Source organism: Jaculus jaculus, chromosome 6 (genome assembly GCF_020740685.1).
Source record: "Jaculus jaculus isolate mJacJac1 chromosome 6, mJacJac1.mat.Y.cur, whole genome shotgun sequence".
NCBI lineage: Eukaryota > Metazoa > Chordata > Mammalia > Rodentia > Dipodidae > Jaculus > Jaculus jaculus.
The window spans coordinates 24,000,783-24,028,240 of NC_059107.1; the positions used below are offsets into that span (position 1 = coordinate 24,000,783).

At 46.9% G+C, this 27,458-nt stretch overlaps 1 protein-coding gene across 10 annotated transcripts in view; it reads left to right on the plus strand.

Moving 5' to 3' along the window:
* Positions 1-27,458, plus strand: part of Tenm2 (teneurin transmembrane protein 2) — a 1,398,763-nt gene that overhangs the window by 1,279,556 nt on the left and 91,749 nt on the right. For all 10 annotated transcript variants that reach the window (XM_045152018.1, XM_004661036.2, XM_012949310.2 and 7 more), the window contains one exon: positions 1,846-1,992. In XM_045152018.1, the coding sequence (XP_045007953.1) occupies positions 1,846-1,992 (147 nt within the window). The remainder of the gene's footprint in view (positions 1-1,845; positions 1,993-27,458) is intronic.

The window sequence follows — 27,458 nt, forward strand, 5'->3', positions numbered from 1 at the left end:
GGGTTGGGAACAAGCCTGGGGGAGTAAACCGCTTCTCAAACCCAAGTTGGGGCCTCAGACCTTTCTGTCAGCAGGAGTCCTTCCAAGTTCTGTCAGGTTTATCAGCACTCTTCCAAGAGGTATTGAGAGCCGAGGGGATAATGCTGGGTGAAGGCCTTCAAAGTGCAGGAAACAAGCAGGGAAGATGCACACTTTTGATCACGGAAAGGTTTCAAATCAATTACCTCCATCATGACAAAGCTCTTCTTTCCTTTGCCTTGGTCCAATCCAGCTCACCTTTGTGAGGTTTAAAAATAGATGCAGAAATGGAAGTGGTCATGGAGGTAGAGATAGGACTCAAGATACACAGCTAATTACTACTGGGGACAATTAACTGAATGGTCACAAAGGTATATTTAAATGAATAGGGAAGCATACCTACATTGCACAACTCTATAGCTTTACCCGAAGTCATTTTATTGTACACTTAAAACAGGTAAATTTTGTGGTACATATATTATACCCCAATAAAGCTGCTAAAAGAAAGATAAAGAAAAACATATCTAGGAATTCTTGACAACATGTAGGTTTTATGAGTGTGGCTGTATGCCACCAATCCTGTGCTTTTTTTTTTTTGCGGGGGGGGGGGGGTCTTACAAGGGCAACAGAATCCTGGCTGGCTAGCAAGTCTCTCCTCATCTGAGATTTTCTTCCCACGCAGCTCCTTTTGTCCATCTCAAGGCAAGGGAACTTGGTGCCACAATTGCTCTGGGTGTTAGAACACTTAGGAAATTAGGTAGCCGGCTGCTAGCACATGCACAAGGAAAGGGGCAACAAGAAAGAAAAGAGAGCCACTAAATAAGAATAGCCCAGACCCCTCTGCCTATTCCCCATGATGTATGGATGTTTGTGCATGAATACACACACACGCACACACACACGCACACACGCGCGCACACACGCACACACACAATTTCTGGGGGCATAGCTCAGTGGTAGAGCACTTGACTGCATATATATAGTTTCTGTCTCTTCCCCAGTTCATGGCACCCAGCACCTAGTCCTCCCACAGCCTTCAAATCCTGCTCCACTTTTAAATCTGCCATGAATAAGTAGAGTGATGAGCCAAAAATTTTAAGTGTCCCTTAAAGCTAACTATTACAAGGATGTGAAAATAGCCCAGCAGAGCCAGCTCTTGGTCACAAGAAGCTGATGAAAATCATATGTAAATCTATCTTTAAAATTCTGAAAGATGGGGGGAGGGGTGGCATTTTGCTTCCATCTTGGGTTGGTAGGGAATTTTCTCTCGTATGCAGAAAGCACTACAGAAAAAGAAAAGGGGAGGGAAGGAAGGAAAAGGAAAGGAAAGAAGGAGGGAAGGAAGGAAGGAGAGGAGAGGAGAGGAGAGGAGAGGAGAGGAGAGGAGAGGAGAGGAGAGGAGAGGAGAGGAGAGGAAAGGAAACAGTGAGGGGAAGAGGGAGAGAGAACCTTTCTTTTCAAGACAGTATACATCCTGAGCTACTGGCTAGATAGAAATCACAACCTAGCTGGTCTGGTTGTCCACTCAGCTCAGATGTAGTTGTCTAGGGCGTGCACTGAGATCCCTCCCCAGGTTTGGCAAGATGGCTCTTACCCCTACACCCAAGTCAGTTGTCACTGGGAAACCCCTGCATCTGTGCCCCCTACTTCGTCTTGCACCTGCATGCGTGGCCTGCTACCCCTGACTCTCTGGACAGCAGGTATGGGCCCCACTGTGAGGCTGGCCCAGTGGCTGCCCTGCAGGCTTGCTCCCCTCTGCATGGCTCCCCTGCCTCCCTGGCGCGGCCTCATGTCCCTCCTTCTCATTCTCTCCATTTCTCCAACCAGATGGCTGCCCTGATTTGTGCAACGGTAACGGGAGATGCACACTGGGTCAGAACAGCTGGCAGTGTGTCTGCCAGACCGGCTGGAGAGGGCCCGGATGCAACGTTGCCATGGAAACCTCCTGCGCTGATAACAAGGATAATGAGGGAGGTGAGCAAGTGTCTTCTAATTCCCAGCCCTTCAAGAACAGTGTTATATATGCTTTCGTCAGGGCTTACTCTTCTCCTGAAAGGCCTGTCCCTGTAATGTTGTCAGATGTTGTATAATTTCCTTTAAGTAAATGCCACAAAGAATGGGCTTCCTTGGGCCAGGTGGACTCCAGAAAACATTGACTGTGGTCACTGAGGTTTGGTGCTGGCTTTGGATTCCCAGGCATCCATCACTACAGAAAGGTAGCTGGGTGCTGGCCCTGCCTTCAGAGTGACTATCCTGCCAGACCTTCCAGGGCTGGCACTTACGGTTAGTGACATGGTGATGACAGTCAGGGCTTCACACTGCACTGAGATGTCACAACCAGGGCATCCCTTCCTCTCCTTGTATCCTCTGGGATGTCACTTTACAAATGAGGGAAACAAGGCCTGAGAAGCTGTTTTATGACTTTTTAAAGCCAATTACAACTCTCAGTAGTAAAACTGGTGCTCAAACCCAGTTCCTGATCTGTGGTTATCAAACTGTACCCCATGGGTCAAATCCAATTTGTGAGCTAAAAATGGTTTTATCATTGTTAATGGTTTGTTGGAATAAAGGAAGCGAAAAATAACATTTCATGACAAGGGAAAATATGAGAAATGCAAATCTAAGTGTCCACAATGTCTTTTCTAACTACTTTGTCGAGGGATGGTTGTCATATAAAAAGCTGTATATATGTGATATAGTCATTGCAATGCATTATAAGTCCACATTCATGAGACCATCCTACCACTAAGGCTGTAAGCCTTACTTCCCAAAGTTCCTTCCCACGACCTTTATTTGTAATATTTGGGGAGGGGTGGCTTTATAATTTATAACACCTATTCTCTTAGCAAAATTTAGGAATACAGCACAATATTGTTAGCTATAGACACTAGGTTGTGCACTAGAATAGATCTCTAAAATGCTTTTATCTCGCATCATGAAGCTTTGGACCCTTTAACCTATACCTTTCTGTGCATTGGGATAAGCTGGGTTCTATTTGAGTTCTGCACCCAACAGCACTCTGTCTTCACCCTCAACCACAGAGCTGAGGAGGTACAACACAAGACCGCCACAAAGCTATCAGATCTAAAATGTTTTCATTTGTCACTTTAGAAGAGAGCTTTCCCAAACCCTAGACTGCCATCCACGTACTAGCCAAATTCCACCCTGCTTAGTTTCTAAAGCTGGGTGTGTGCAGGTTAGCCAGGCTATAGAATGCCAACCCGTGTTCTGAACCTCTGGAGTCTCCCAAGGCTATGTCCTGCTGGAGTGCTAGGATGCCGAAACTTAATGGATTGCACGAGTATAGAGGTCAGACGCTCTCCTAAGAACATATAGTATTCCAAACATATGTGTAGGTGTGTGACCCATGCCCATCAAAATGACTCACTATGGGCTGGAGAGATGGCTTAGTGGTTAAGGCATTTGCCTGCCTTGAAGCCTAAGGACCCATGTTTGACTCTCCAGATCTCATGTAAGACAGATGCACAAAGGTGAAGCAAGCACAAGGTAGCACATGCCCAGTGGGTGGCATAAGCATCTGGGGTTGGCTGCAATGGCTGAGGCCCCTGGTGTGCCAGTTCTCTCTCTCTCTCTCTCCTCTCAATTTCCCCCTCCCCGCCTCTCTCCCACAAAAAAGAATAAAAAAAAAAAATTCACTAGTCACAGTTTACCTGGAGCGTACATTTCAGGGGTAAGTGGACCCATGGTGCAATTATCTGACTTAACACCGATGTTTATGGTCCCACAGGGTGCCAGCCACTGAACTACAGGATTATCAACTCCCAAAGTTAAGGTTTTCCCTGCTTTTGGCCCCTGGAGTCACTTCAGGTACCCAAAGTGGGAAGCAACCCATGGAGCAGAGGAGAATGTTAGACATTGTGGGCTGGAGAGAGGGCTTAGCAGTTAAGGGGCTTTACCTGCAAAGCCAAAGAACCTAGGTTCAATCCCCCCCTAGTACCCACATAAGCCAAATGCACAAGGTGGTACATGTGTCTGGAGTTCATTTGCAGTGGCTGGAGACCCTGGCATGTCCATTCTTTGTCTCTCTCTTTCTCTCTCTCTGCATCTCTCTGTGTCTCTGTCTCTTAAATGAATGAATAAATAAATAAATAAAAATATATTTTTTTAAGAAAAGAACATTAAACATTCTGTTTTTCCTTTTTTATTTCATCCTCTTAATGGACTTTTTGTAATTTCCATAATCTAGGATTACCTTGTGCAAGTACATAGTTTGTAAATAAATATATACATATGGCAGGAGTTCATAATCAAGAAAGTTGACAGAGGGGACTGGAGAGATGGCTTAGCAGTTCATGCACTTGCCTGCAAAACCCAGTGACCCTGGATCTATTCTCCAGTGCCCACATAAAGCCAAATGCACAAAGTGGTGCATGAATCTGGAGTTTCAGTGACTAGAGGCCCTGGCATGCCTGTTCTCTTCCTCTCTCTCTCTCTCTCTCTCTCTCTCTCTCTCTCTCTCTCTCTCTCTCTCTCTCTTTCTGCTTACAAATAAATAAATAAATAAATTTTTAAAGTATATAGACATTGTATAGCTTGCAGAGCTCTTTCCTGAAGCAAAGCCAAAATAGAAGCCCCTTTATTTCATTTTTTTAACAAGATGAAGCGTAACTACGGAGGCAGTTCTTCCTGAGAGTCATAATCCAGTGACTTACTGGGGAAGTTCATTGTGTTGCTTTGCTTCCCTGGTGACCTCACTGAGCACAGTGGTTGCTTACAGATCAGCTTCTGCTTCCAGAAAGGAGCTGCTTTGCTGGCTCACTGCCCTGTTCTGGGTGTCAGCAACTGAAAGTGTAGCATATTGGTGGAATGCGGCATGGGAGGAGAAGAGGCACTCCTGGGGACTCAGTGGCCATCCACCTCCCTCTCCACCAATCTTACCCTGATCCTGGTTCCCCACCAGGCAAAACTCTAAATCCCTGAAGTGGTAAATGCACCTTGATGAGGCACCAGGTCCCCAAACGAAAGGGCTGTTTCTACAGGTACAAGCCAGGGTCCCTCCTAGCAGGTAGAACCCAAGTTCCAAAAAGGCAGGGACAAAAGCAAATGAGGCGGTGATTGTGCTAAAGACAATAATGGCCTTGTTATGGGAACTATTAAAGCAGCTTCCCAAGGAAGTCATTAACCACCAAAAAGAAAGTGTTTATAAAAAGAAACTCCCAGTTAATTCAGAGTTGCTTATGTCAGGTGAGAGAGGTAGACGCTGCCTCTCTCTCACCTGGCGTAAGCAATTCCCAATTAAGTGAGTGCTTTTTTTAGGGAAGCGATTCCTTGGTACAGAGCATCCTTTCTATGGTTAATTACTTCCCTAGGAAGTGTGCTAAGCACTTTGCTGTTTATTGATAAATATTAAAGTTGCTTCTCATCCAGCCCAGGCCTGCAGCTCACTCATTATATCACAACTTTTGTGTGTTTGGGGGTGGGCTGGGCATTTGTTACCCCCCCCCCACACACACACACCTGCTTTGAGACTCCTCCGGAAAGGCTGTGTGGTTTAGAAAACTGGCACGGGGTCCAAGAGGCATCCAGGAAGAATAAGAATGCCACCACAGGGAGCAGCTACAAAAAACCCATTTTTCATAAATCTTGTGACTGGGGAAAATACTAGTGCACTCTTCCAGAGGGTGCAGGAAAGGCACATCCCTTCCCATCTTGAGACAGTTGGGCTTTGTTTAAAAATCTCCATTTATGGGGCTGGAGGGATGGATGGCTTAGCAGTTAAGGCTTTTGCCTGCAAAGCCAAAGGATCCCAGTTCGATTCTCCAGGACCCACATAAGCCAGATGCATAAGGGGGCACATGCGTCTGGAGTTCGTTTGCAGTGGTTAGAGGCCCTAGCACACCCATTCTCTCTCTCTCTCCCTCCCTCTTTCTCGCTCTTAAATGAATAAATTAAAAAATATATATATATTTTAAATCTCAATTTATGAGCCGGGTGTGGTGGCACATGCCTTTAATCCCAGCATCTGGGAGGCAGAGGTAGGAGGATCACCATGATCTCGAGACCACCCGAGACTACAGACTGCATTCCAGGTCAGCCTGAGCTAGAGTGAGACCCCACCTTGAAAAAAAAAATTCCATTTAAAGTGATAGTTTTTATTATTATTATTTTAAACTGAGATAGCTCTAAATTTAAATACAAACAGAGGTCTTTGAAACCCTTAACAACCTTCTCCAACTAGGGCTGAATTTAGGCCCTACTGTCTTCTAGTTGCCAGTAGCTCTGAAAGTTCAGCCTACAGAAAAATTACCTAAAGGACTTGTTTAAAGATCACGGGGGGCTAGAGAAATGGCTTAGCAGTTAAGATGCTTGCCTGTGAAGCCTAAGGACCCACGCATGTTCTACTCTGCAGGTCCCACATAAGCCAGACTCACAAGGTGATGCAAGTGTGCAAGGTCACATGTGCCCACAAGATGGCACACACATCTGGAGTTTGACTGTAGTGGCTGGAGGCCCTGGCATGCCAATTCTCTCTCTCTCTCTCTCTCATGAAAAAAATACAAAAGCAAAAGATCATTGGGGATGGAGGGAGAGCTGGGTGATGGCTCAGCAGCGGGTAAGAGCATTGCCATACAAGCTTGAGGACCAGAGCTCAGCCCCCAGCAGCCTCATAAAAAGCCAGTCATGGGCTGAAGAGATGCTGGAGAGATGGCTTAGTGGTTAAGCGCTTGCCTATGAAGCCTAAGGACTCCCGTTCGAGGCTCAATTCCCCAGGACCCACGTTAGCCAGATGCAAAAGGGGGGCATACATGTCTGGAGTTCCTTTGCAGTGGCTGGAGGCCCTGGTGCACCCATTCTCTCTCTCTCTCTCTTTGCTTCTTTCTCCCTCTATCACTCTCAAATAAATAAATAAAAATAAACAAATTTGTTTAAAAAGCCAGTCATGCCCTAACTCCAGTGCTGAGGGGGAGTGGAGACAGGAGGATGACTGGAGCTCTTTCCTCAGCCCATTCTGGCCAAAAAAATAGGGAGCTCCAGGCTTAACAAGAGACTTAGCGAAACAAGGCAGAAAGGCAATAGAGGAGAGCCGCTGATGCCTTCCTGTGGCCTTCACATGCACGGGCCCAGGGCCCGACACTCACACATGCATCTAGTACACACCCTAATAGTGATAATGCAATGAAACAAAAAAAAAAATTAAAGACAGGGGAGAACAATAAGACTTTGTACTTCCCTTTCTTTCATTTATAGAAAGTCTTCATTTACATTTTGGATTGAACAAAGATAATGTCACCTTGTTCAGTGAAAAAATAGCAATGCCATATATACACCACGTATGGATGAAAGTTTATGATATATGTCAATAAGTTCTCTGAATCTTTTTACTGAAATGGAGGTTAAAAAAAAAATTAAATAAAAATCCGTAATTTAAAAATGTGCAGAGAGCTGGAGAGATGACTCAGCAGCTAAGGCACTTGCCCGCAAAGCCTACCGAGCTGGGTTCGATTCCCAAGACCCACGTAAAGCCAGATGTAGAAAGTAGTGCATGTGTCTGGAGTTCGTTTGCAGCTGGTAGAGGCCCTGGCATGCCCATTCTCTCTGTGCGTCTCTCCTCCTCTGTGTGTCTCTCCTCCACCTTACAAATAAACGAGCAAGTAAATATTAAAAACAGAAACGCTGTCGGCTGAGGCCTAACCTCTTCTCTTGGTTTTTAAATCCCATAGGCCTACAGAAAGGTATAAGAAATTGAACTTCTAATAAATTTCCAGGTGACATAGATTGCCCAAGATATCTATCTTCTATAATAACTATCTTTCTTCTGTGCATCTAAAGGGGTATTAGATAAAATGCCTTCTTTGAAAGTGTTGAGGAAATTTTCACTCAAATATTTTCTGTATTCTGTAATATTTAGCTGAGAAAGCCTATTGAAAAAAAAATCTGTTTTGGGATTTTCCCACAAAAACATGCATGGTGACCCCTACCTCTATTCCTAGCACTTTCCAAATACACCAAAATCCCCAGCCATGTAACTTCTCACCAAACCTCAGGAAGCATTAACCAGTTCAGAAGAAGCAAGCTTTACCCATCATTAGCCCCCGCAAAGAAGTAGAGACAGTTCACAGGCAAGCTACCCAAAGACTGCCTTTTTAAAAAGTGAGAGATCTTTGCTTGAACCACTCACCCCAATTTAAAAAAAAAGGAGAGACTCAAAGAAATATTTTTGCTTACAGAAGACAAATACCAGCTCATTAAAGTCTGGGAATACATACAACGTGTGTGCCAAGTGACAGGCGGGTAAGATTTAATTATCACCACCAAGACAGAGGTGTAAGATCCAGTTCATCACAGCCAGGGGTAGGAGAGAGAGGGTGTAGATTTCCTCTAAGAGTGGGGACCATAAGGTGAGGAGGCATTGTTAGGCAGCCTGGCCTGCAGAGGCTGTCCTCGCTCCTTCCCAGGCCCCTTTGCCACCTAGAATTTGCAGGCCGAACCCTAATCCTCCGTCTGCTCAAAGCCCAATACCCATCATTTTCAGACAGCATGAGAATATTACAGAAGTTGCACAGGGCACCAGTGCAGCACACGGCAGCAGAGCCTCATCCAGCTAAACTGAGCTCATCCCGTTGCCTGATGTCACTGCCCTCTCTATCTTAGATGATAACCCTTGATTTCCCAAGATACAAGAGAAGGAAAGTAAGGAGAGGACAAATAATTGACTTTAAAAAGCACAACCACAATTTCAGATTTAGCTCCTGAGTGAATAATTTAAGAGTTTTTTAAATCTTTTTCTAATTTTGTTGCTATTAATGTACATACGTTGGACAAACCAATTTGTAACGTTTTCATTTTCACACATGTGTATCATATACTGTACTCATCCCCACCCCTGTAACCCTCTGTGCCCCCTCACTCACTTGTAATGTTTTGAAAGGGATCTCTGTGGTTAGTGAGGTGAAGGCTGTTTCTTTCCAATTTTGTTCTCTTACATGAGGAAGTGAATCCATTCATCCTTCCAACCATCATCCCTTCCACTCATCTGTCCCTTCGCCCACTATCCTTCCATCCACCCATCCATGCTCCATTAACATATTCATTCATGGCTTAACAAACATTTGTGAGGGCCTACTAAATGTCAGACAATTGAAAGTTTCCTTTGAAAAATACTAAACCAAACATGCCATATTATCTACAAAGAGCACACTGTCCATCTGACAAGATGGGGTGTGTAATCACATAGTTGTACTTACTTTTACAACCCAGTCGATGAGCGGTGACAGAGGCCAAGGCCCTGCATGCAGTGGGAAGAAAGAGAAGGGGCTGTCATGGGACATGCCACTCACAAGACAAGAGAGAACCCTGCCTGGGGTTCCCATCCTGTCCCCGGGAGCACAGATCTGAGTGAACCACCAGCAGCATCTCCCTCCTCCTCACACGCTAAGAGCTGTTTCATCTTCCCTCCAGAACAGTACTTCCCACCCCACCTCTATTGGCAAGACTTGGTTCCTTGCTTTGCTCCAAAGGAAGCTGCCTTGGGTTAAGAGATGTGGATACTGGCCTGAGCTCTGGGCACACCATCCAAGACACTCTAGCCAGGTCTAAATGAGGAGAAATAACATTGGAGTATGTCCAGAGCACTTGGAACAGATGACATGTACCCCTCGCCCACTGCCTCCTCACCCTCCCCTTCCATCCCCTCACCATCCAAATTGGTTTGACTTGATTCAGGGATGCGATCTGGGCACTAATCTCACTTGTTAATTAATAGCTCACCTTGTCTGTGCATTTAGCAGAGCCAAGTAAGGGACTTGAGAGAGTGTGGAAGAGTTATGGTTCTGAGGTCCAAAGAGGCCAGTTTCCTCCTCCAGTGAGAGGCAGAGCTTGGTGAACCCATTGCGGACGCCTTGATTAACGTGTGCAAATCCTGTTGATGGATTGGTCAGGTGGGAGACAGCTCCAAAGTGCAACATTGCTCTATTAATTGAATTGGATGTGGATCTGCCTTGTGGTCCAAAGGCCTTTTAGCAGATGCAGTAGAAGACATAAACAAAGTCCCCAGTTCACTCCCAGAAAAGAGAGTCAAGTATCTAATGCTTAGGAGAAGTTGGCCTTGAGGTCACTGCCAGCTGGCCAGGCACTGGCTCTCTTTTCTTAAGAGGAAGCACAGCAAGGCTCAGCTAAGATTCCAGAGGAGCACATGGCAACAGGAATCTGAGACTGTTCTGGATCTTTCCATTAAAATAAGGTCTCTGGGGCTAGGGAGATGGCTACATGGTTAAAGGCACTTGATTATAAAGCTTACTAGTCTAGGTTCAATTCATAAAGTGGTTCATGTGTCAGGAGTTCATTTATAGCTGTAAGAGGCCCTAGGATACCAATATTCATTCTCTCTCTTCCCCCCCCCCCATTTCTCCCTTCCTTTCTCCCTCCTTCCCTCCTCCCCCTCACTCTCATACATATACACACAAATAAATTTTTTAACTATAGTTTCTGCTGGGTATGGTGGTGTATTCCTTTAATCCCAGCACTTGGGAGGCTGAGGTAGGAGGATCATTATGAGTTCAAGGTAAGCCTGGGGATAAACAGTAAGTTCCAGGTCAGCCTTGGCTAGAGTGAGATCCTGTCTTGAAACAAATAACAAACAAAATGTCTCTGAAAGCATAGGCATATTGGACTAGAGAACCATCTGATTAGGAAACCAAAGATTAAGATTCAGTGTTCTGTTATTCTCTGGTGACTATGAAAATGATAGCTAGTGAGAATTTGAAGAGCTGAAATGTGCCAAGAGCTGGGCTGGGCTGGGCTTTCTAAACCCTGCCTCCCATTAAGTGAATGGATAGTTCCAAGGAGGCTTCTCACACAGAATCAAAAGCAAATGTTCACTTTGCCCTGGCCTGGAGGGCCTGTTCCATGTCCCCTGCCTCCTCTCTGACCAGCCCTCTCTGCCCTCCCTAGAAATTGCTCCAGCCACACTGGTCTCTCATGCTCCGTCCACCCCAGGGTCTTTGCTGGTAGAGGATCTAAGATGTTCATCCCACAAGCTATGTGTGTTGAGTTTCTTCTCAACATCTGGGATTTGGCTCAAACATCCCTTCCCTGCAAAAAATTGGATTGAGGTCAGATATTGTGGCACACACCTTTAATCCCAGTACTCTAGAGGCAGAGGTAGGAGGATCACCATGAGTTCAAGACCAGCCTGAGACTACATAGTGAATTTCAGATCAGTTTGGGCTAGAGTGAGACCCTACCTTGAAGAAACAAAACAAAAACAAATGGACTGATCCTATAAAGTGTTCCTTCGACCACTTCCTCTTTAATGTTTCCTTAGTATAGCCAAACTCCTAAATGTTCCCATATAGATCTTTCTATCATGTTACCAAACCAAAGTTTCTTCTTCATCTTCAGACCAAACCATAAGTTCTGTGGGTCTATGTTACCCCATTACAGCTGTCCCTCGGTGTCTACTGGGGGCTAATTTCAGAACCTCATGGACATCAAAATAAGATACTCACATCCTTTATAAAAATTAGTGTTGCATCTGCATATAACCTCCTGTTAGCTTTCTGTGCAGTTGAAATTATGTATAGATTACCTATAATACCTGTTGCAGTGAAAATGCTTGTATATAGTGTCTAGGGAATGATAATCTATATATGTTCAACACAAAGAAATTATTTCTTCCTAAATCATTTTTACCCATTTTTTGGTTGAATGCATGAATGTGAAATCCAAAGCTAGGGAAGGATGACTAGATTTCCATTGCACAAATACAAATATGAAGACTCAAGAAAATGAGGCTTCAAATAGGCCTTTCAGCTAACTAGCAGGAGACATAGGTTTCCCCATGAAAGCCATGTATCATTTCTTCAAACCACTGACAAATTTGGATATTTCTGAAGAAGACTCAACAAGCACAGAATTTGTGTTATTGCAGAATCCTCAGAGGAAACAAAATAATCACCTCAAAGATAAAATTTTACTATCAAAAGCGTTTTCCAATTTTTCATAAAAAGGGAGGGGGGCAGGTAAAGTTATAAGTTTATCCAACACAGCACCTTCGGTCTTTTCTAATCAAGTCTTTAGTACTTTAAATGGTGATTAAGTGTCTCTTAAGGGATTAGATTTTTTTCTCCCTGATTAGATGACAAATCTAATAATATTCATCATAAAAGTGTGATGAAAATGTATAATCTGAAAAAATATTAATCATTTAAGTCTCTTCAGATTTATTTGGGGGAGCTAAAGGATTAAAACACAGGTTTAGCTGGTGGTCGATGGGTAACGTTTGTTTGTACATCATTCTGTTGTCTCTCTCAAGATCTGCCATGGCTAGAATCTCTTCCTAGATGCTGGCAAGTCCCCATTCGGTGACTGGCACTTGAGTACAAGCACAAAGCCCTGTGTGCCATTAATGATGTTTGCTTGATGCCCCCACTATCCTCGTCCCAATCAGTGGTTCTCTACCAAGTGCGACTTTGTTCTCCAGGAAGTTCTGGAAACATCTCTTAAATAATGATAAGCAAGAAGTATTACTGGTACATGGTGGCTAGGGTTGCTGCAAACATCCTACATGCATAAAAATGCTGCCCACAGTACAAAATCACCATGAGTTCCAGATGCACGCGCTACTTCGTGCCAGATGCGCCAGGTAGCACGTGCATCTGGAGTTCATTTGCAGTGGCAAGAAGCCCAGCTCAGACCACTTGTCACTGGTGAAAATGACAGCAAACACCCTCCCAAGTCCAGCCATACTCCAGGACACAATACCCAGAATTTGTTTATGCATTTAACAGACAACGTAGGTCCTACTCCATGCCCGGCACAGGAATGAATGAAACTCAGACTCTACCTGCACGGAGCTGTGAGTTGGTGGGGGAAATGCTCAGTCAGTCACTGCACTCTGTGTATGGTGGGTTCATGAAAGAAGCAAGGCCAAGGGACCATGGCTTCCCAGCCGAAGGGCATCAAGGGCTTCTAAAGGAGGCGAAGCAGCCTGTCAAACACCTGTCATCTCAGCATTTGGTATGTAGAGGTAAAAGGATCAAGAGTTCAAGCCCAGCCTTGGCTACATAGTGAATGTCAGACCATATGTGCCACAGAAACTTTATCTCAAAAATAAATAACTAAAGGCTGGATTGATGGCTCCAGTGTTAAGGCACTTGCCAACAAAGGCTCACCACCCACATTTAATTCCCAGGCACCCAGAGGAAGTCAGATGAACAAAGTTGCTCATGTATCTGGAGTTTGCTGATAATGGCTAGAGGCCCTGGAGTGTCCATTCGCTCTCTCTGTAGATATATAAATTTAATTTTTTTAAATAAATAAATAAGCCAAACATGGTAGCTTTCACCTATAATCCCATCATCTGTGAGGCTGAGGCAGGTAGCTCACCATGAGGCTAAAGCCAGCTTGGTCTATATAGACCCTGTCTCAAAAACACAGAAGTGAGGAGATTGTTCGATGATTAAGGGCACTCGCTTCCAAAAGCCTGTCAGCTGGAGCTGGGGTTTATTTCCTCAGTATCCACATAAGCCAGATGTACAAAGTGGCACATGCATCCAAGGTTTGTCTGCAGTGGCTAGAGGCCCTGGCATGCCCATTCTGTCTTTGTCTCTCTCCCTCTCCCTCTCTCTTTCTCCCTCTCTTTCTCCTCACAATTAAATAAAAATATTAATTTTTTATTTATTTGAGAGAAAAAGAGAGGGGATATATGCCTCTCTCTCCTTTTCCTCTCTCTCTCTCTTCCTCCCTCTCTCCCTCCCTCCCTACCTCTCCCCATCTACCTGTCAAGTAAATAAAAATATTTTTAGAAAAGAATAATCAGAGCCGGGCATGGTGGCACACACCTTTAATCCCAGCACTTGGGAGGCAGAGGTAGGAGGATCGCCCTTAGTTCCAGGCCATCTTGAGACTACATAGTGAATTCCAGGTCAGCCTGGGCTAGAATGAGACCCTACCTCAAAAAATAAAAAAATAAGAGTAATCAGGCCCAGTGTAGCAATAACCCCAGAGCTGAGAACACTACACAAATCGAAAAATCTCCCAGGGACACGGCTACATGAGAAATCCGGACAGTCCCAAAGCAAGGAATGTCCTCTGTCCTGATGTCAAAGGATGTGACATCCAAGGCCTGAGAGGCACTGGGCAGTTAGGAGGGCCAACCTGTGCTAAGAATTCACCTACACCGTCCAAATGTGCCATGACAACACTCGCAAGAGAAGAACTGCTTGTCCGAGCTCCCACACCCGCCCCCCCCCGCCCCTCCCCCGCTGAGTGTGTGTCCAGCATCAGAGCCGGACAGCTGGGGTCACCAACTCAGCCCCGCAGCAACACAAGTTCTGCAACATGCTGAAAAACACCATCACTGTTCACTTCCTCCCCCCCACCTCCCCACCCCCGGTTTGGGATTTAGAATGCAATTTTTCCCACAAAGTGCTTATGCGCTGGAATGCCAGGGGGCGAGCAGGGGAAAGTGGAACAGTTGGACTTTAAATAGCGAGGCGTTCTCTGTGGCGCAGCAAGAGCAGCTGCCCAAGGCCTGTGCTCTTTTCTGTGGTTTTCCATCTTCTCAGCCAAGAGCTCTGGGGGATTGGAGAGGGGCCAGAACCGTGCGGCCAAAAGTGAATCCAAAGAAAGCGACAAGGCTCCCCAGCCCGCTCTGCTCAGCGCTTCCCCTTCTCCCCACTCACAGCGAAGAGCAAACCTCTGCAGGGCCAGGCTCCGCCTTCATCGGGCCTTAAGAAATGTGTTCACGAAATCGCCCCCAACCCCAGTGCTGGGGTATTCTGACATTTGACCCCAGCCCCAGCTCTCTGATATTCTGAGGTCACAAACACTGAGGGACATTCCTTCATGGAAATTATGGACTGATTTCCTTGATGGGCAGCCAGGAATGCCAGAAACAAAAAAAAAAAAAAAAAGTGAAATGCCAAGTACTTCTGGGAACTAGAGAGCTGACTCAGCAGTTAAAGGTACTTGCTTACAAAGCCTGCCAGCCTAGGCTGGATTCCCCAGTACGTATGTTAAGCCAGATCCACAAAGTGGCACATGTACCTGGAGTTTGTGTACAGTGGCTAAAGGCCCTGGCGTGTCCATAGTCTCACTCTCTCTCTTTCTGTCTCATAAATAAGCAAAAGTAGTTTTAAAATAGTTGGGCACAGTGGGGCACACATTTAATCCCAGCCCTCAGGAAGTGACGGTAGGAGGACTGCTGTGGGTTCGAGGCCAGGCTGAGGCTACATAGAGAATTCCAGGTCAGCCTTGGCTAGAGCGAGACCCCTACCTACCTGGAAAACCTGAAAATAACTAAATAAGGCACTGAGGGGCATGGTGGGGCTGCCTCGAGTCCCACCACCTGGAAGGCCGAAGGACCTTGGGTTCAAAGCTAGCCTGAGCTATAAGATGACACTGTCTCAAAGTAAATTAAAAGAAAATGAAAGATGTTTATTTTATTATTTTTTTTTTAATAGCCCCAGGTGGCTACAAAACCTGGAGAGGCGAATTGAGTTCTTCAAGGCCAAACAGCAGACAAGGCAGACTGGGCCAGAGCCTCGGGCTCCTGGCTCAGCATGTAGTCTGCCTTTCCCCTTGTGATAGCCAGTGAAAGGACCCAGTGGCCCTGGGGAGAACAAGATCCCAGAAGACCTAAGCTGGGACGAGTGACAGTGTCAATCACACCTGCTAGAAGCACCTTCAGCAGTGTCCCCAGACCCTCGGTGACCTCACCCGCCACGCAGCCCTGCTCAGACCACTTGTCACTGGTGAAAGTGACAGCAAGCACCATCCCCAGGACAAAATGCCCAGCACTGTTAATGCATTTAATGGATGACATAGGTCCTACTCCATGCCCGGCACAGGAATGAATGAAACGCAGACTCTACCTGCACAGAGCTATGGGTTGGCGGGGCAATGCTCAGTCAGTCACCGCACACTGGTGTATGGTAGGTTCATGACAGAAGTAAGGCCAAGGAACCATGGCTGCCCAGCCAAAGGGCATCAGGGGCTTCTAAAGGAGGCAAAGCAGCCATGGTGGCAAGCCCCTGTCATCTCAGTATTTGGGATGTAGAGGTGGAAGGATCACAAGTTCAAGCCCAGCCTTGGCTACATAGTGAATGACCATATGTGCTACAGAGACCTTATCTCAGAAATAAATAAGTAAGGGCTGGAAAGACGGCTCCGGGGCGAAGGTACTTGCCTGCAAAGGCTAACAACCCAGGTTTGATTCTGCAGTGCCCATGTAAAACCAAATGCACAAAGTGGCTCATGCATCTGGAGTTTGCAGCAACTAGCAGCCCAGGTGTGCTCATTCATATATTCTCTCTCTCTCTCTCTCGCTCTCGCTCTCACTCTTGCTGTCTCGCTCTCTGTCTGTCTCTCTCAACATATAAATCAATAAAAATGTTTTTAAATAAATAAGCCAAACATGGTGGCTTTCATATAATCCTAGCATTTGGAAAGCTGAGGCAGGTGGATCACCATGAGTTCAAGGCCAGCCTGGTCTACGTAGATCTAGACAGCTTGAGCTAGGGAATAAGACCCTGTCTCAAAATGGTGGGGCTGGAGAGATGGCATAGCAGTTAAGGCACTTGCCTGTGAAGCCTAAGGACCCAGGTTCAATTCCCCAGTACCCACTTAAAGCCAGATGCACAATGTGGGGCATGCATCTGGAGTTTATCTGCATTGACTAAAGGCCCTGGCATGCCCATTCTTTCCTCCTCCTTCCCCTTTCTCTCCAAAAAATGAATACATTTTTAAAAAAACACATGGGCTAGAGAGATGGCTTACAGGTTAAGATGCTTGCCTGCAAAGCCTCAGGACCCATGTTTAACTCTTCAGATCCCATGTAAGCCAGACACACAGTGATGCAAGTGTGCAAAGTTGCGCATGAGCACAAGGTGGCACATGCATCTGGAGTTTTATTATAGTGGCTACAGGCCCTCGCACACCAATTCTCTCTGTCTTTCTCTTTCTGTCTCTCTCTGTCTCTGTCTCTCTCTCTCTTGTTTGTTCCCTCACATAAAAATAAAGGCCACTCTATTGTGTTTGTCTCAAAAAAACAAAACAGGACTGAGGAGATGGGTCAGCAGTTAAGGTACTTGCCTGCAAAGATTATCAGCAAGGATCCTAAGACTTCACAGGCAAGTGCTTAACCACTAAGCCATCTCTCCAACCCTTTTAAAACATTTTTTTGTTTATTTTTCTTTATTTATTTGAGAGAGACAGACAGAGAAAGAAACAGGCAGAGAGAGAGAATGAGCCCATAAACTCCTTTAAACTAAGTAAGTGAGCCAAGAAGGCTTTTTTTAAATATTTCTATTTATATACTTGAGAGAGAGAGAGGAGTACCAGGGCCTCCAGCTGCTGCAAATGAACTCCAGACACATGTGCCACCTTGTGCATCTGGCTTACATGAGTTCTGGGGAATCAAACCTGAATCCTTAGGCTTTGCAAGCAAGTGCCTCAACCACTAAGCCATCTCTCCAGCCCTCCCCATCATGAAGTTTTTGATAGATATTTGGTATAGGCCTTGGTGTGGATACATAAATATGAAATATTTTAAAAAGAGAATGAGAGCAGGTGTGGGAAGAGTATGCTGAAAGGGCCTGGCCCTGTTTCCCCACCCTCAGTGCCATCCTTTCACAACGATGCCATGGCAAATTAAGGGCAGCTCTGTCATGGCAGGTGATGCTGTGCCCCTCCTGAGTATTAACGCAGGCTCTGAGGACTTCTAGCTACGCTTCCTTGGGCAAAGGTGCCTAACTCCTCTGAGCCTCATTCCCTCCTCTGTAAACTGGGAACAAAAATAACAGCCTCCACCTCACATGAGGCATGACTAGCGAGCACCTTCCCGCCACTTTGTTGAAATGACGGCTGTGAGTATTCACAGCTCCCTGTGTGATGTGACTTTAGAGACTCTAAAAGCATGACCTGCCCCCGAATCCAAAGCCCATCGTATGGAGGGATGAGTACCTTTCAAACCCAGGAGCCCATCTGTTGTACCTGTCCACATTCTACTCCGACCTGCTCCCTCCCAGGTGAGCACAACTTTCCCACCGGCTCCATCACATGTCCTGCTTGGTTGGCACAGGGTTACAAAACTCCTTGCATACTATGCCAGCATTCACAGCATGCCATCCACCCAGCAAAGACAGTGAGAGGATGCCAGGTTGCTTACTGGATGCTCCCAGTAGAAGAACTGAGCTTGAAGCCCATTTCTCTACTTCCAGTGTCTGGTTCGTTGTGACAGATCATGGTTGTCTGAAAGTCCAAAGGGGTCAGAAGGGGAGAGGGGAATCCACACCAAAGAGAGGCAGAGAAAAGGGAAACTGCAGCCACTTGTGTGAACTGTCCCTGCTTGTGTCTTAGCTGTGTTCTCTCAGCAAACGCACACTCAGAAGGAGCATATCTAGGGAGAAAATGCCAGCCAGCCTACCAGAGGCCTGTCACCCAAAGTCTTGGCTCTCTGATAAGCAGCTTCCCTGTCATCATTTCCCAGTTCCCACAGTCTGTGGAGTTGCTCTCTGAGGTACCAATTGTGTGCACATTGCCACACGGATGTTTGACTGATCCCTGGCTGGGTCCCTCCGTCCTCTGCTGCTGCTAATCATTAAAGCCATGGTTTGATGGTTCTTTTCCACCTCCACCCAGATGATGCCACAGACTTCACAGAGTTGGGGGCTGGTCCTCCAGCTTCTCACCCAATCCACTCAGAGCAATCGGGAGAATTCTTGTATCTCCTTCCCTTCCTTCCTTCTGCCCATACCTTTCTTTTCTTTTTTGTGTTTTTTGTTTGTTTGCTTGGATTTTGTTTGTTTAAAAGAATAAAGTGAGCCAAGCATAGTGGAATTTGCCTTTAATCCCAGCTCTCGGGAGGCAAAGGTAGGAGGAATGCCATGAGTTCAAGGCCACCCTGAGAATACATAGTGAATTCCAGGTCAGCCTGGGCTGGAGCAAAACCCTACCTTGAAAAAAAAGAAGAAAAAAAAAAAAAAAGGCTGCTGGGCATAATGCCACATGCCTTTAATCCCAGCACTCGGGAGGCAGAGGTAGGAAGATCGCTGTGAGTTCAAGGCCACCCTGAGACGACATAGTGAATTCCAGGTCAGCCTGAGCTAGCGTGAGACCCTACCTCAAAAAACCAAAAAGAAAAAAAAAAAAAAGAATAAAGTTTATTTCAAAGTAAGAGAAAAAGAAGGCAAGAAGAACAGACTCCTGGGAGGAGAGGATTCCAGCACTGGAAAGTCTACCAGTCCCAGTGGGAGCTGGACTTTTATTCATTGGGGGTAGCCCACCCACCCAGAGTCTGTGAGTGGTCATCTTAAATAAAAGCAAAGTGAAGACGCTGGATGGTCCATAACGTATCTAGTATTGTGCAGAAAGCCCACCAAGCCAGCCCACCGAGAGGAAAATTCATTTAGGCCAGAAAGAAGGAGGAAGTGGGGTCACCCTCTTGCCATCTTGGGTCAGAATATAGTCACGTACCAAGGGTTCTTTTTCTCTACCTGTCTGCCTAGCTAAGGAAACTGCCCATCTCCTTTAACACACGTGCTTCCTTGATCCTACGACTCTCAAGTACATTCCCACCCAGGGCTTTTGTAAAGCCGGTTGTGGGTGCCTCCGAAGGATCTTCCCCCTGCTGTGGCCATGACTTTTGTCCTTACTTGGGTTTCTACCTAAATGCTACTTCTTCCTGGAAGCCCTCCTTGCTTTCCCTCTCATCCAGCAGCCTCCACTTGTCTGCCTGACTTTATTTGCATCCTGAAAGTACTCACGCCCTCAAAATCAAGGACACGTTCCTTCCCTTATCTCCTGCTTCCCCCTTTGGATTCTGGTTCGTGTTCACAAGTACTCATCTGTTGGAGTCAGCTCTGTTGCATTAACTGATCAACTCAAAGCTCTGTGAGTATTTAGAATAGGAAGGAAGTCCCTCTTATTTAGTAGATTATTTAGGGATTGTTAAATTTCATTTTGGAATTAAAAATAGTAACCATGTATCAGTGATGACTGGATCACTATGTGTCACGGAAACCACTTGACTAACAAAGAATCAAGCTGGGATTGGTGGCACACATGTTTAATCCCAGCACTCGGGAGGCAGAGGTAGGAGGATCACTGTGAGTTCAAAGCCACCCTGAGACTACGTAGTGAATTCCATGTCAACCTGGGCTAGAGTGAGACCCTACCTCAAAACAACAGCAATTAAAAAAAGAAAAGCAATTGTAAGCTCCATTATTTCTTCTCAGTTAGACAGGAACACAGGGCTGCACCATTCTCCATAGCTCTGCCCAGTGATGTAAGGACTTCCTCAGGGGCTGGAGCCCCGTGCTGTGGCTGCTAGTTTGTATATGAAACATCCTTCTGATGGTTTGAATCGGATGTCGCCCATAAACTCAGGTGTTTTTTGAATGCTTGGTCCTCCGCTGATGGCAATTTGGGAGGTGGAGACTTGCTAGAGGAAGCATTTTGTTGGGGGCAGACTTAGGGGTGTTATAGCCAGCCCCCCTTTGCCATAATTTCCCACCTGCTGCTGTTTTCCAGCCTCTGCTCATGCCACACTTTTCCCTGCCAGCATGAAGCTTCCCCTTGAGACTACAAGCCAGAACAAACCCTTTCCTCCCACCAGCTGCTTTTGATCAGGCGCTTTGTCCCAGCAACAAGAAAGCGACTATGACAGTCCGCACAGGTGGTGCAGGTGTGATCCCTGACTCCTGGAGCCAGTCAGTGAGAGGTGGTCGCACCATGAGGGCTCTGCCGTCATCAGTGGGTTAATCTGCTGAAGGGTTCAATATAATATCATTATTAGGAGGTGGTGGAAGCTTCCAGAGGTGGAGCCTAGTTAGAAAGTCATTCATACTCTTTTTTTTTTTTATTTTTGATTTTATTTATTTGCAAGAAATAGAATGGACTCACCAGAGTCTCTTGCCACTGCAAACCAGCTCCAGATGCATGTGCCACGTACCATATTGTACATCTGGCTTTTCATGGGTACTGGGGAATCAAACCTGGGCAGGCAGCTCTGCAAGCAAGTGCCTTTAACCACTGAACCATCTCCCCAGCCCATCATCTATGTTCTTTTTTAAATTTTTTTTTTTTTTTGAGAGAGAATGTGCACACCAGCACCTCCAGCTGCTGCAAATGAACTCCAGATGCATGCGCCACCTTCTGCATCTGGTTTACATGTGTCCTGGGGAATTGAACCTGGGTCATTTGGCTTTGCAGGCAAACCCTTTAGCCACTAAGCCATCTCCCCAGCCCATCATCTATGTTCTTAAAGCCTATATCATGTACCCAGCTCCATCCTGTCTCTCTTCTTGGCCTCCCTGAGGTGAGCTACTTTGCTCTGCCACACCCTCCTCCTCACCACAGGCACATAGCAAGAGAATAAGGTGATTGCGGATTGAAACGAGTCAAAATAAGTTCTTCCTCCATACATTATTTTCTGTTTCTTTGTCACTGTGACAAAAAAAAAAAAAACAACTAATATTTCTCAGAGGAATAAGCCTTTAACACAGAAGGGAAGGAAGAGGTGTTGAGGATGGAGGTTGGCTAAAATACCCCTAAGCCTGCCCCCAACAACACACCTCCTCCAGCAAAGCTCCTCCTCCTCCCAAATTGCCATCAGCTGGGAACCAGGCATCGCAAACACTTGAGTTTCCGGGGCAGGTCTTTGTAGGCGAGATGTGGCGCAGTGCGAAGATCAGCAAAGCTGAGGCTGGGCCTGCTTGTGTGGGTCCCCGGCCCTGCCTCTCGCCAGCCCGAGCCAGGGAAGACAGCCTCCCTGCGGCTGCCTCCTCTCTCTCTAAAGCGGGTGTTAGTAAGTGGTCGCCTTCCATAAATGCCTTGGTGGAAGGCCTAATCCTTCGTGACAGCTCTGTGGAGCTGGTACAATGGTGGTATAATTCCACAGATGAACAGAGTGGGGTTCAGAGAGGTAAAGCAAGTATCCCAAAGCCACCCAGCCGATGTGTTGTGACCAGTATGTTGCACTCATTCCCTCAAAGCCTGGCACACACGTCCCCTGCTTGATTCTCTGTTTTGCGCCTTGGAGACTAGGTCCATGCGCATGGTATGTTGGACCCGCGTCCCCTGCCTTCAGATCCTGGTCATAATCGACAGTACGGTATCGGTTCCTGACACCCACCCGACAAAGGAGACGTGAGGATCAGATGGTGGGCTGCCCCGTGCCCGGAGCACAACCATGGCCATGCTCTTCAGGCAGAATGAGAACTTCCGACCTCCCCAGTGAGCCCAGAGCTTGTGGGAGGGCTGAGTCCCGTCCATGCGCCCAGCCTGCAGTCCCGAGTGTGTTTTCTGTCACAAAAAGGAAAGTATCACGCCCCAGTAGTCTTTGAGCTCTGGGCTCCATCCTGACCCCTTCCGGAAGGTCTCCCCTCAGGCAGAAAGGAACTGTTCCGGCTTGTTGCTCCCCGTGTTGATAGTGACAGCCCCTTTCCTTTCTGCAGGGCCCAGCAGGTCACTGTCTGGCACCCCACCAGGCTGCCACCTCCTGCCGGGCCTGGGTTGCTCGGCCGCCTGTCTGACCTGTCAGCGGGCTCAGGAACCGCAAGCTGATGAGGCGGAGGCGGCTGTGAGAGGCCAGGCACCCCAGGCAGAGAGCGAGCACCGGGGAGATCGGAGGCCAGGATCGGGGGGCCCTGCTCTCTATAGCCACTGGGTTTTGTAACAGTCAAGGGGAGACAGCGGCAGGCAGGTAGGAAGTCCCCCCAGGACATAGCCACGGGCCAGCCAAGGTGAGTCTGCAGGAGAGGCCTGTGGGACTGCCAAGGTAAATAACTATGGGTCAAAGGAAGCCGTTCTCCAGAGGCTGCTTCTGGGTTTAGGAAGATCAGCAGCCAGGAGAAGGGAAGGAAGGAAGAGAAGGAGGGAGGAAGGAAAGGAAAAAAAGATAAAAGGGTGGCAACAGGTCAACTAGAAACGAAAGCTGTTTTCTGAAACCTCCACTTTGCTCCACTAAATCCTGTGGCACTCAGAGGGTAGGTGCCCTGACGTGGCTGTGACTCCATGCAGCCTCTGTGAGGAGTTGAGAGCGGAGGCTAAGACGTGTTCCTCCTTCATCACTTATAAACTTTGGGCCATGAGCACAATCCTCGTGTTCCCTGGGCATCAGTTTCTCCATCTGTAAAATGGAAACCATGGAACCCAGCCACAGGGTTCCTGTTACCCAGATGGCAGCTGGATGAAGGATGCATGGGCACAGGGTAGGAAAGAATAGGAGCCTGAAAGGCTGTTGGGGATACCCACTGAGTCACGATGTAAGCCTGGTAAAGGGAGGTGCTAGAATGGAGGGTGTTCCAAAAAGTAAGTCTCCCTTCAGTGTATATTCAAGTTGTCAGTGCATCCTGCCATAGGTCTCTCAATGGAGGGCACAATGGCTCCTCTAGTGGGGGACCTTTGGGGTGCTTTGCAGGGAGTACACAGCGCCTCACACAATAGCCACACACAGGACTTGGCTTCACAGAACAACAACCTGGGCTCACATCCCACCATGCCACTCAGAAGTGTGTGCTGTCTTGGGTGAAGTCATTTAATCTCTCTCCAGGTTTCCTGTTCTGCATCCACTAATGACTGGGATCCTGGTGCTTTGAGATAAATGTAAAGAACTTTTCACAGTGCCTGATACCTAGGAGGCTCTTTTGTGTTTGCTTGTTTATTTTTATTAAGAATTTACTTTGGGGGGCTGGAGAGATGGCTTAGCGGTTAAGGCATTTGCCTGCAAAGCCAGAGGATCCCAGTTCAACTCTCTAGGACCCATGTAAGCCAGATGCACAAGGGGGCGCACGTGTCTAGAGTTCGTTTGCAGTGGCTGGAGGCTCTGGCATGTGTCTCCCCTCTCTCTCTCTGTCTCTCTCTCTCTCTCTCTCTCTCTCAAATAAATAAACAAATAAAATATTTTTTAAAAAAGAATATATTTGGGGGCTGGAGAGATGGCTTAGTGGTTAAGAGCTTGCCTGTGAAGCCTACGGACCCCAATTTGAGGCTCAATTCCCCAGGACCCATGTTAGCCAGACACACAAAGGGGCGCATGTGTCTGGAGTTTGTTTGCAGTGGCTGGAGGCCCTGGTGCACCCAATCTCTCTCTCTCTCTCTCTCTCTCTCTCTCTCTCTCTCTCTCTCTCTCTCCCTCTCTCCCTCTCTCCCTCTCTCCCTCTCTCCCTCTCTCCCTATCTATCTGCCTTTCTCTCGCTGTCCCTCTCAAATAAATAAAAAGAAAAAGAATATACTTTGTATGGATACACCATGTATTGGTACCCTCTTTTCCTTTGTCCCTGCCCCCATTCCATTGGGGACACTTCTTAGTGGGCTTGCAAGTATTCCCCATGAGGTTGTGGTTTATGCATTGTGGGAGCAGCAGTCAGTTATTTTGGCCCGGGGGGGGGGGGGGGACACGTCTCTGGGCATGATGTCTCAACCTGTGGCTCTTACAATCTTTCCGCCCCCTCTTCTACAAAATTCCCTGAGCCGTGGTGGGTGACTTTTAAGTCTACTTCAGTGAGGAGCTCTTAGGAGCCTCCACATCTCTGCTTTGGTAGGTGTTGAGTACCCTCAGGGTCTGTCTCCTTCAACGCTGGCACTGATTATCAGGCTCACAATGGAAGGGGCACTCTTTCCTTTGTGGTTTCACCTGGGTCTTGGCTGAGATGTGAGGGGTGGTTCATCTCCTCAGAGGCTCTTCATGAGGACCAACGATGAGCTCTCAGGAGACACGGTTTCTTTAACACTTCGTCATCCTGCCTACCCCAGGAGGCTGCCACCAAGCACAAGGTGCCGTGGCCCTGGGGCGACAGGAGCGCTGAACTGTTGTGCTTGTATGATGATATGGCCTGTGGTGGACCTGGTCACTGACAGCTAACATCCAGGGCAAAGTCAAGCAAGGATGCAGCTGCCACTTGTGACTATGGAGGACACTGAGGTTTGGCTGGTCCTCCAAGGACAAAAGAATGCTTTTGAATGCTCTCTTCAAGAGTTTCCCAAGGGGTATGGCTCTGAATATAATTGCAGAGACATGCTCTGAGCCCAAAGGGATCATTGGTCAGGAAGAACTCTATTACAGTGTTAAAGAGTTACAGTGCACATTTATAAGTAAAGGCTTTGAGAAGTCCTGCTGGCAAGAGACCAGGTACACTTGGTTTAACTGTTTTCTCCCAAATCATATTTGAATACAGAGCATCCTTTTCCACATCTATTTCTGGGTTTCAGGGAACCCCTAATAACATCCTGCAGGATACCCAGTTTGGAAAAGCTATCACATCCCTCAGTACCACGTGTTCTGCTATGGATCCTGAAATATCCACAGTCCAGTGCGTCTAACAGGGCAGGGGTTCTGAAGTTTTGATGACCCAAAGAATTATACAGGACTCTTCTTTAAAATGCAGATTTCCAGTCTCCATCTTAATACCTCAGTAGGTCCAGGGGCTGGTAACAAGGAACACACTTTGAACAAGGCAGGTCCAATCATCAGGAAGCTTGTAAATACTGCTGGCTCCTAAACCCCAACCATGATCATTGGGGATAAACACTAAACTTGACATTTGGTCAAGATTCCAGATTAATTCCGATGCTGACTGGAATTTAAGAAGTGTTGGTATAAAAGATTTTGTGGATGGTATTTGTGTTTTGTCTTAGGTCCATTTGTTAAAGAAGTGTTACCAAAGTAAATAAACTAGAGCAGTATTGCAAGAGGGACAGAAAAAAAAAAAATCCCCCCTGGCTTCCAGGTATATCTAGTCTTGTTAGAGAGGTCGTACCTGGATCCCACCCCTGCCTTCAGTAGTAACAGAAGCCTAGGGTCTCCTAAGCTGACTTTGCTGTCTTCCCCACACCCCTCCTAAAAAAGTTAGCAAAGTGACCTGCAGTGGGACCCCCTCACACACTCTGCCAGGTCTCTGTTGAAGCCTGACTCATCTTCCATCGCTAAATCATTTAAGAAAAGAAAAAGCTGAAGGTGCTTTGGGGCAAGGATCTCTGGCCCTGGAACTTAAGCTGACACAAAGAATTGGCACAAAGCAAGTGGAAAGCTTCCAAGAGGCCTTCTAGGAGCGAGAGCACAGCTCTCCTTCTTGCGCTGTGTCAAAATAGCCATGCTCCTTGGGGGAGAGCAGGACACCTGAGGAACGACGGTCCATCAGGCAGCCCGGGGAATTAATGGCAGGTGAAATCTTCCAAATGAGCACCCCGTCAGCCAATCTATTGCTTTCAAAGGTTGGCAATACGAAGAGACCTAACAGAGGCAATGAAGAACTAATCTCATATTGCCAGGTTAAATCAAGTCAGCCTTGCCCGCGCCTTTCACTTCTTAGTTACATCAAGCCAGAATACTTTCAATTATCCCTCACTTCCAACTTGTCAGCGGGCGTAGGGTAAAATGCAAATGGAACAGTGCCCTTCTCTGGTGGAGAGCAGGAAATATCATTAAGAGATGTCACTCATGGAGCTCGGTGCCTGTCCTCAATGCTGGGGGGCACCATCTCATTTCCTATGCGCGGTCCTGCACTATCTCCAAGCACCGTGGGGAAGTCCATTCTATAGATTGCAAAACTGAGTCACGAGAGTTCATTCACTTGCCCAAGGTTACAAAGCCCCAGTGAGTCATAAACCTGCTTTTTAACACTTCTTTTTCTTTTAATTTTTTTATGAAAGAGAGAGAGAGAGAATTGGCATGCCAGGGCCTCCAGCCACTGTGCAGTCGAGCTCCAAACACATGTGTCATCTTGTGCTCATGTGTGACCTTGAGTGCTTGCGTTACCTTGTACATCTGGCTTATGTGGGATTCTAGGAATAAGAGTCGGGCTGGAGAAATGGCTTAGCAGTTAAGCGCTTGCCTGTGAAGCCTAAGGATCCAGGTTCGAGGCTCAATTCTCCAGGACCCACATTAGCCAGATGCACAAGGGGGCGCACGCGTCTGGAGTTCGTTTGCAGTGGCCGGAGGCCCTGGCGTGCCCATTCTGTTTCTCTCTCTATCTGCCTCTTTCTCTGTCTGTCACTTTCAAATAAATAAAAATAAACGAATTTAAAAAAAAAAAAAAAAAGAGTCCTTAGGCTCACAGGCAAGCACCTTAACTACTTAGCCATCTCACCAGCCCCAAACCCAGTTTTTAAATCAGAGCCTTCAGTTGTTGAAGTCCACATGCATTTGCCTTTTTTTTTTCCTAACTGGGCCGAAAGCTAGTGCCGCCATGGGTAAGCTGAACGGTGACCAAGCACTACGTCTCTGTGGATCCTGAGCTTTCGAATGACTTCCCTGAGTGTCTCAGTCTCTCCCAGTGGCAGGGACTGGCCAGGGGCAGCATGTTAGCTAGAAGGAGTACCCCACATGCATCCTGCTTCGTTTCACTCTACCAGGGTATCTTTTAGCTGTCTACCATTCCTTACCCTGTCCCTATGTGTGTGAGGTCAACCAGATGCCCAGAGTAATTTGGGGATTTGCAACTTTTACTGGAGTTTTGAGGCAAAAGCCCCAATTCCCC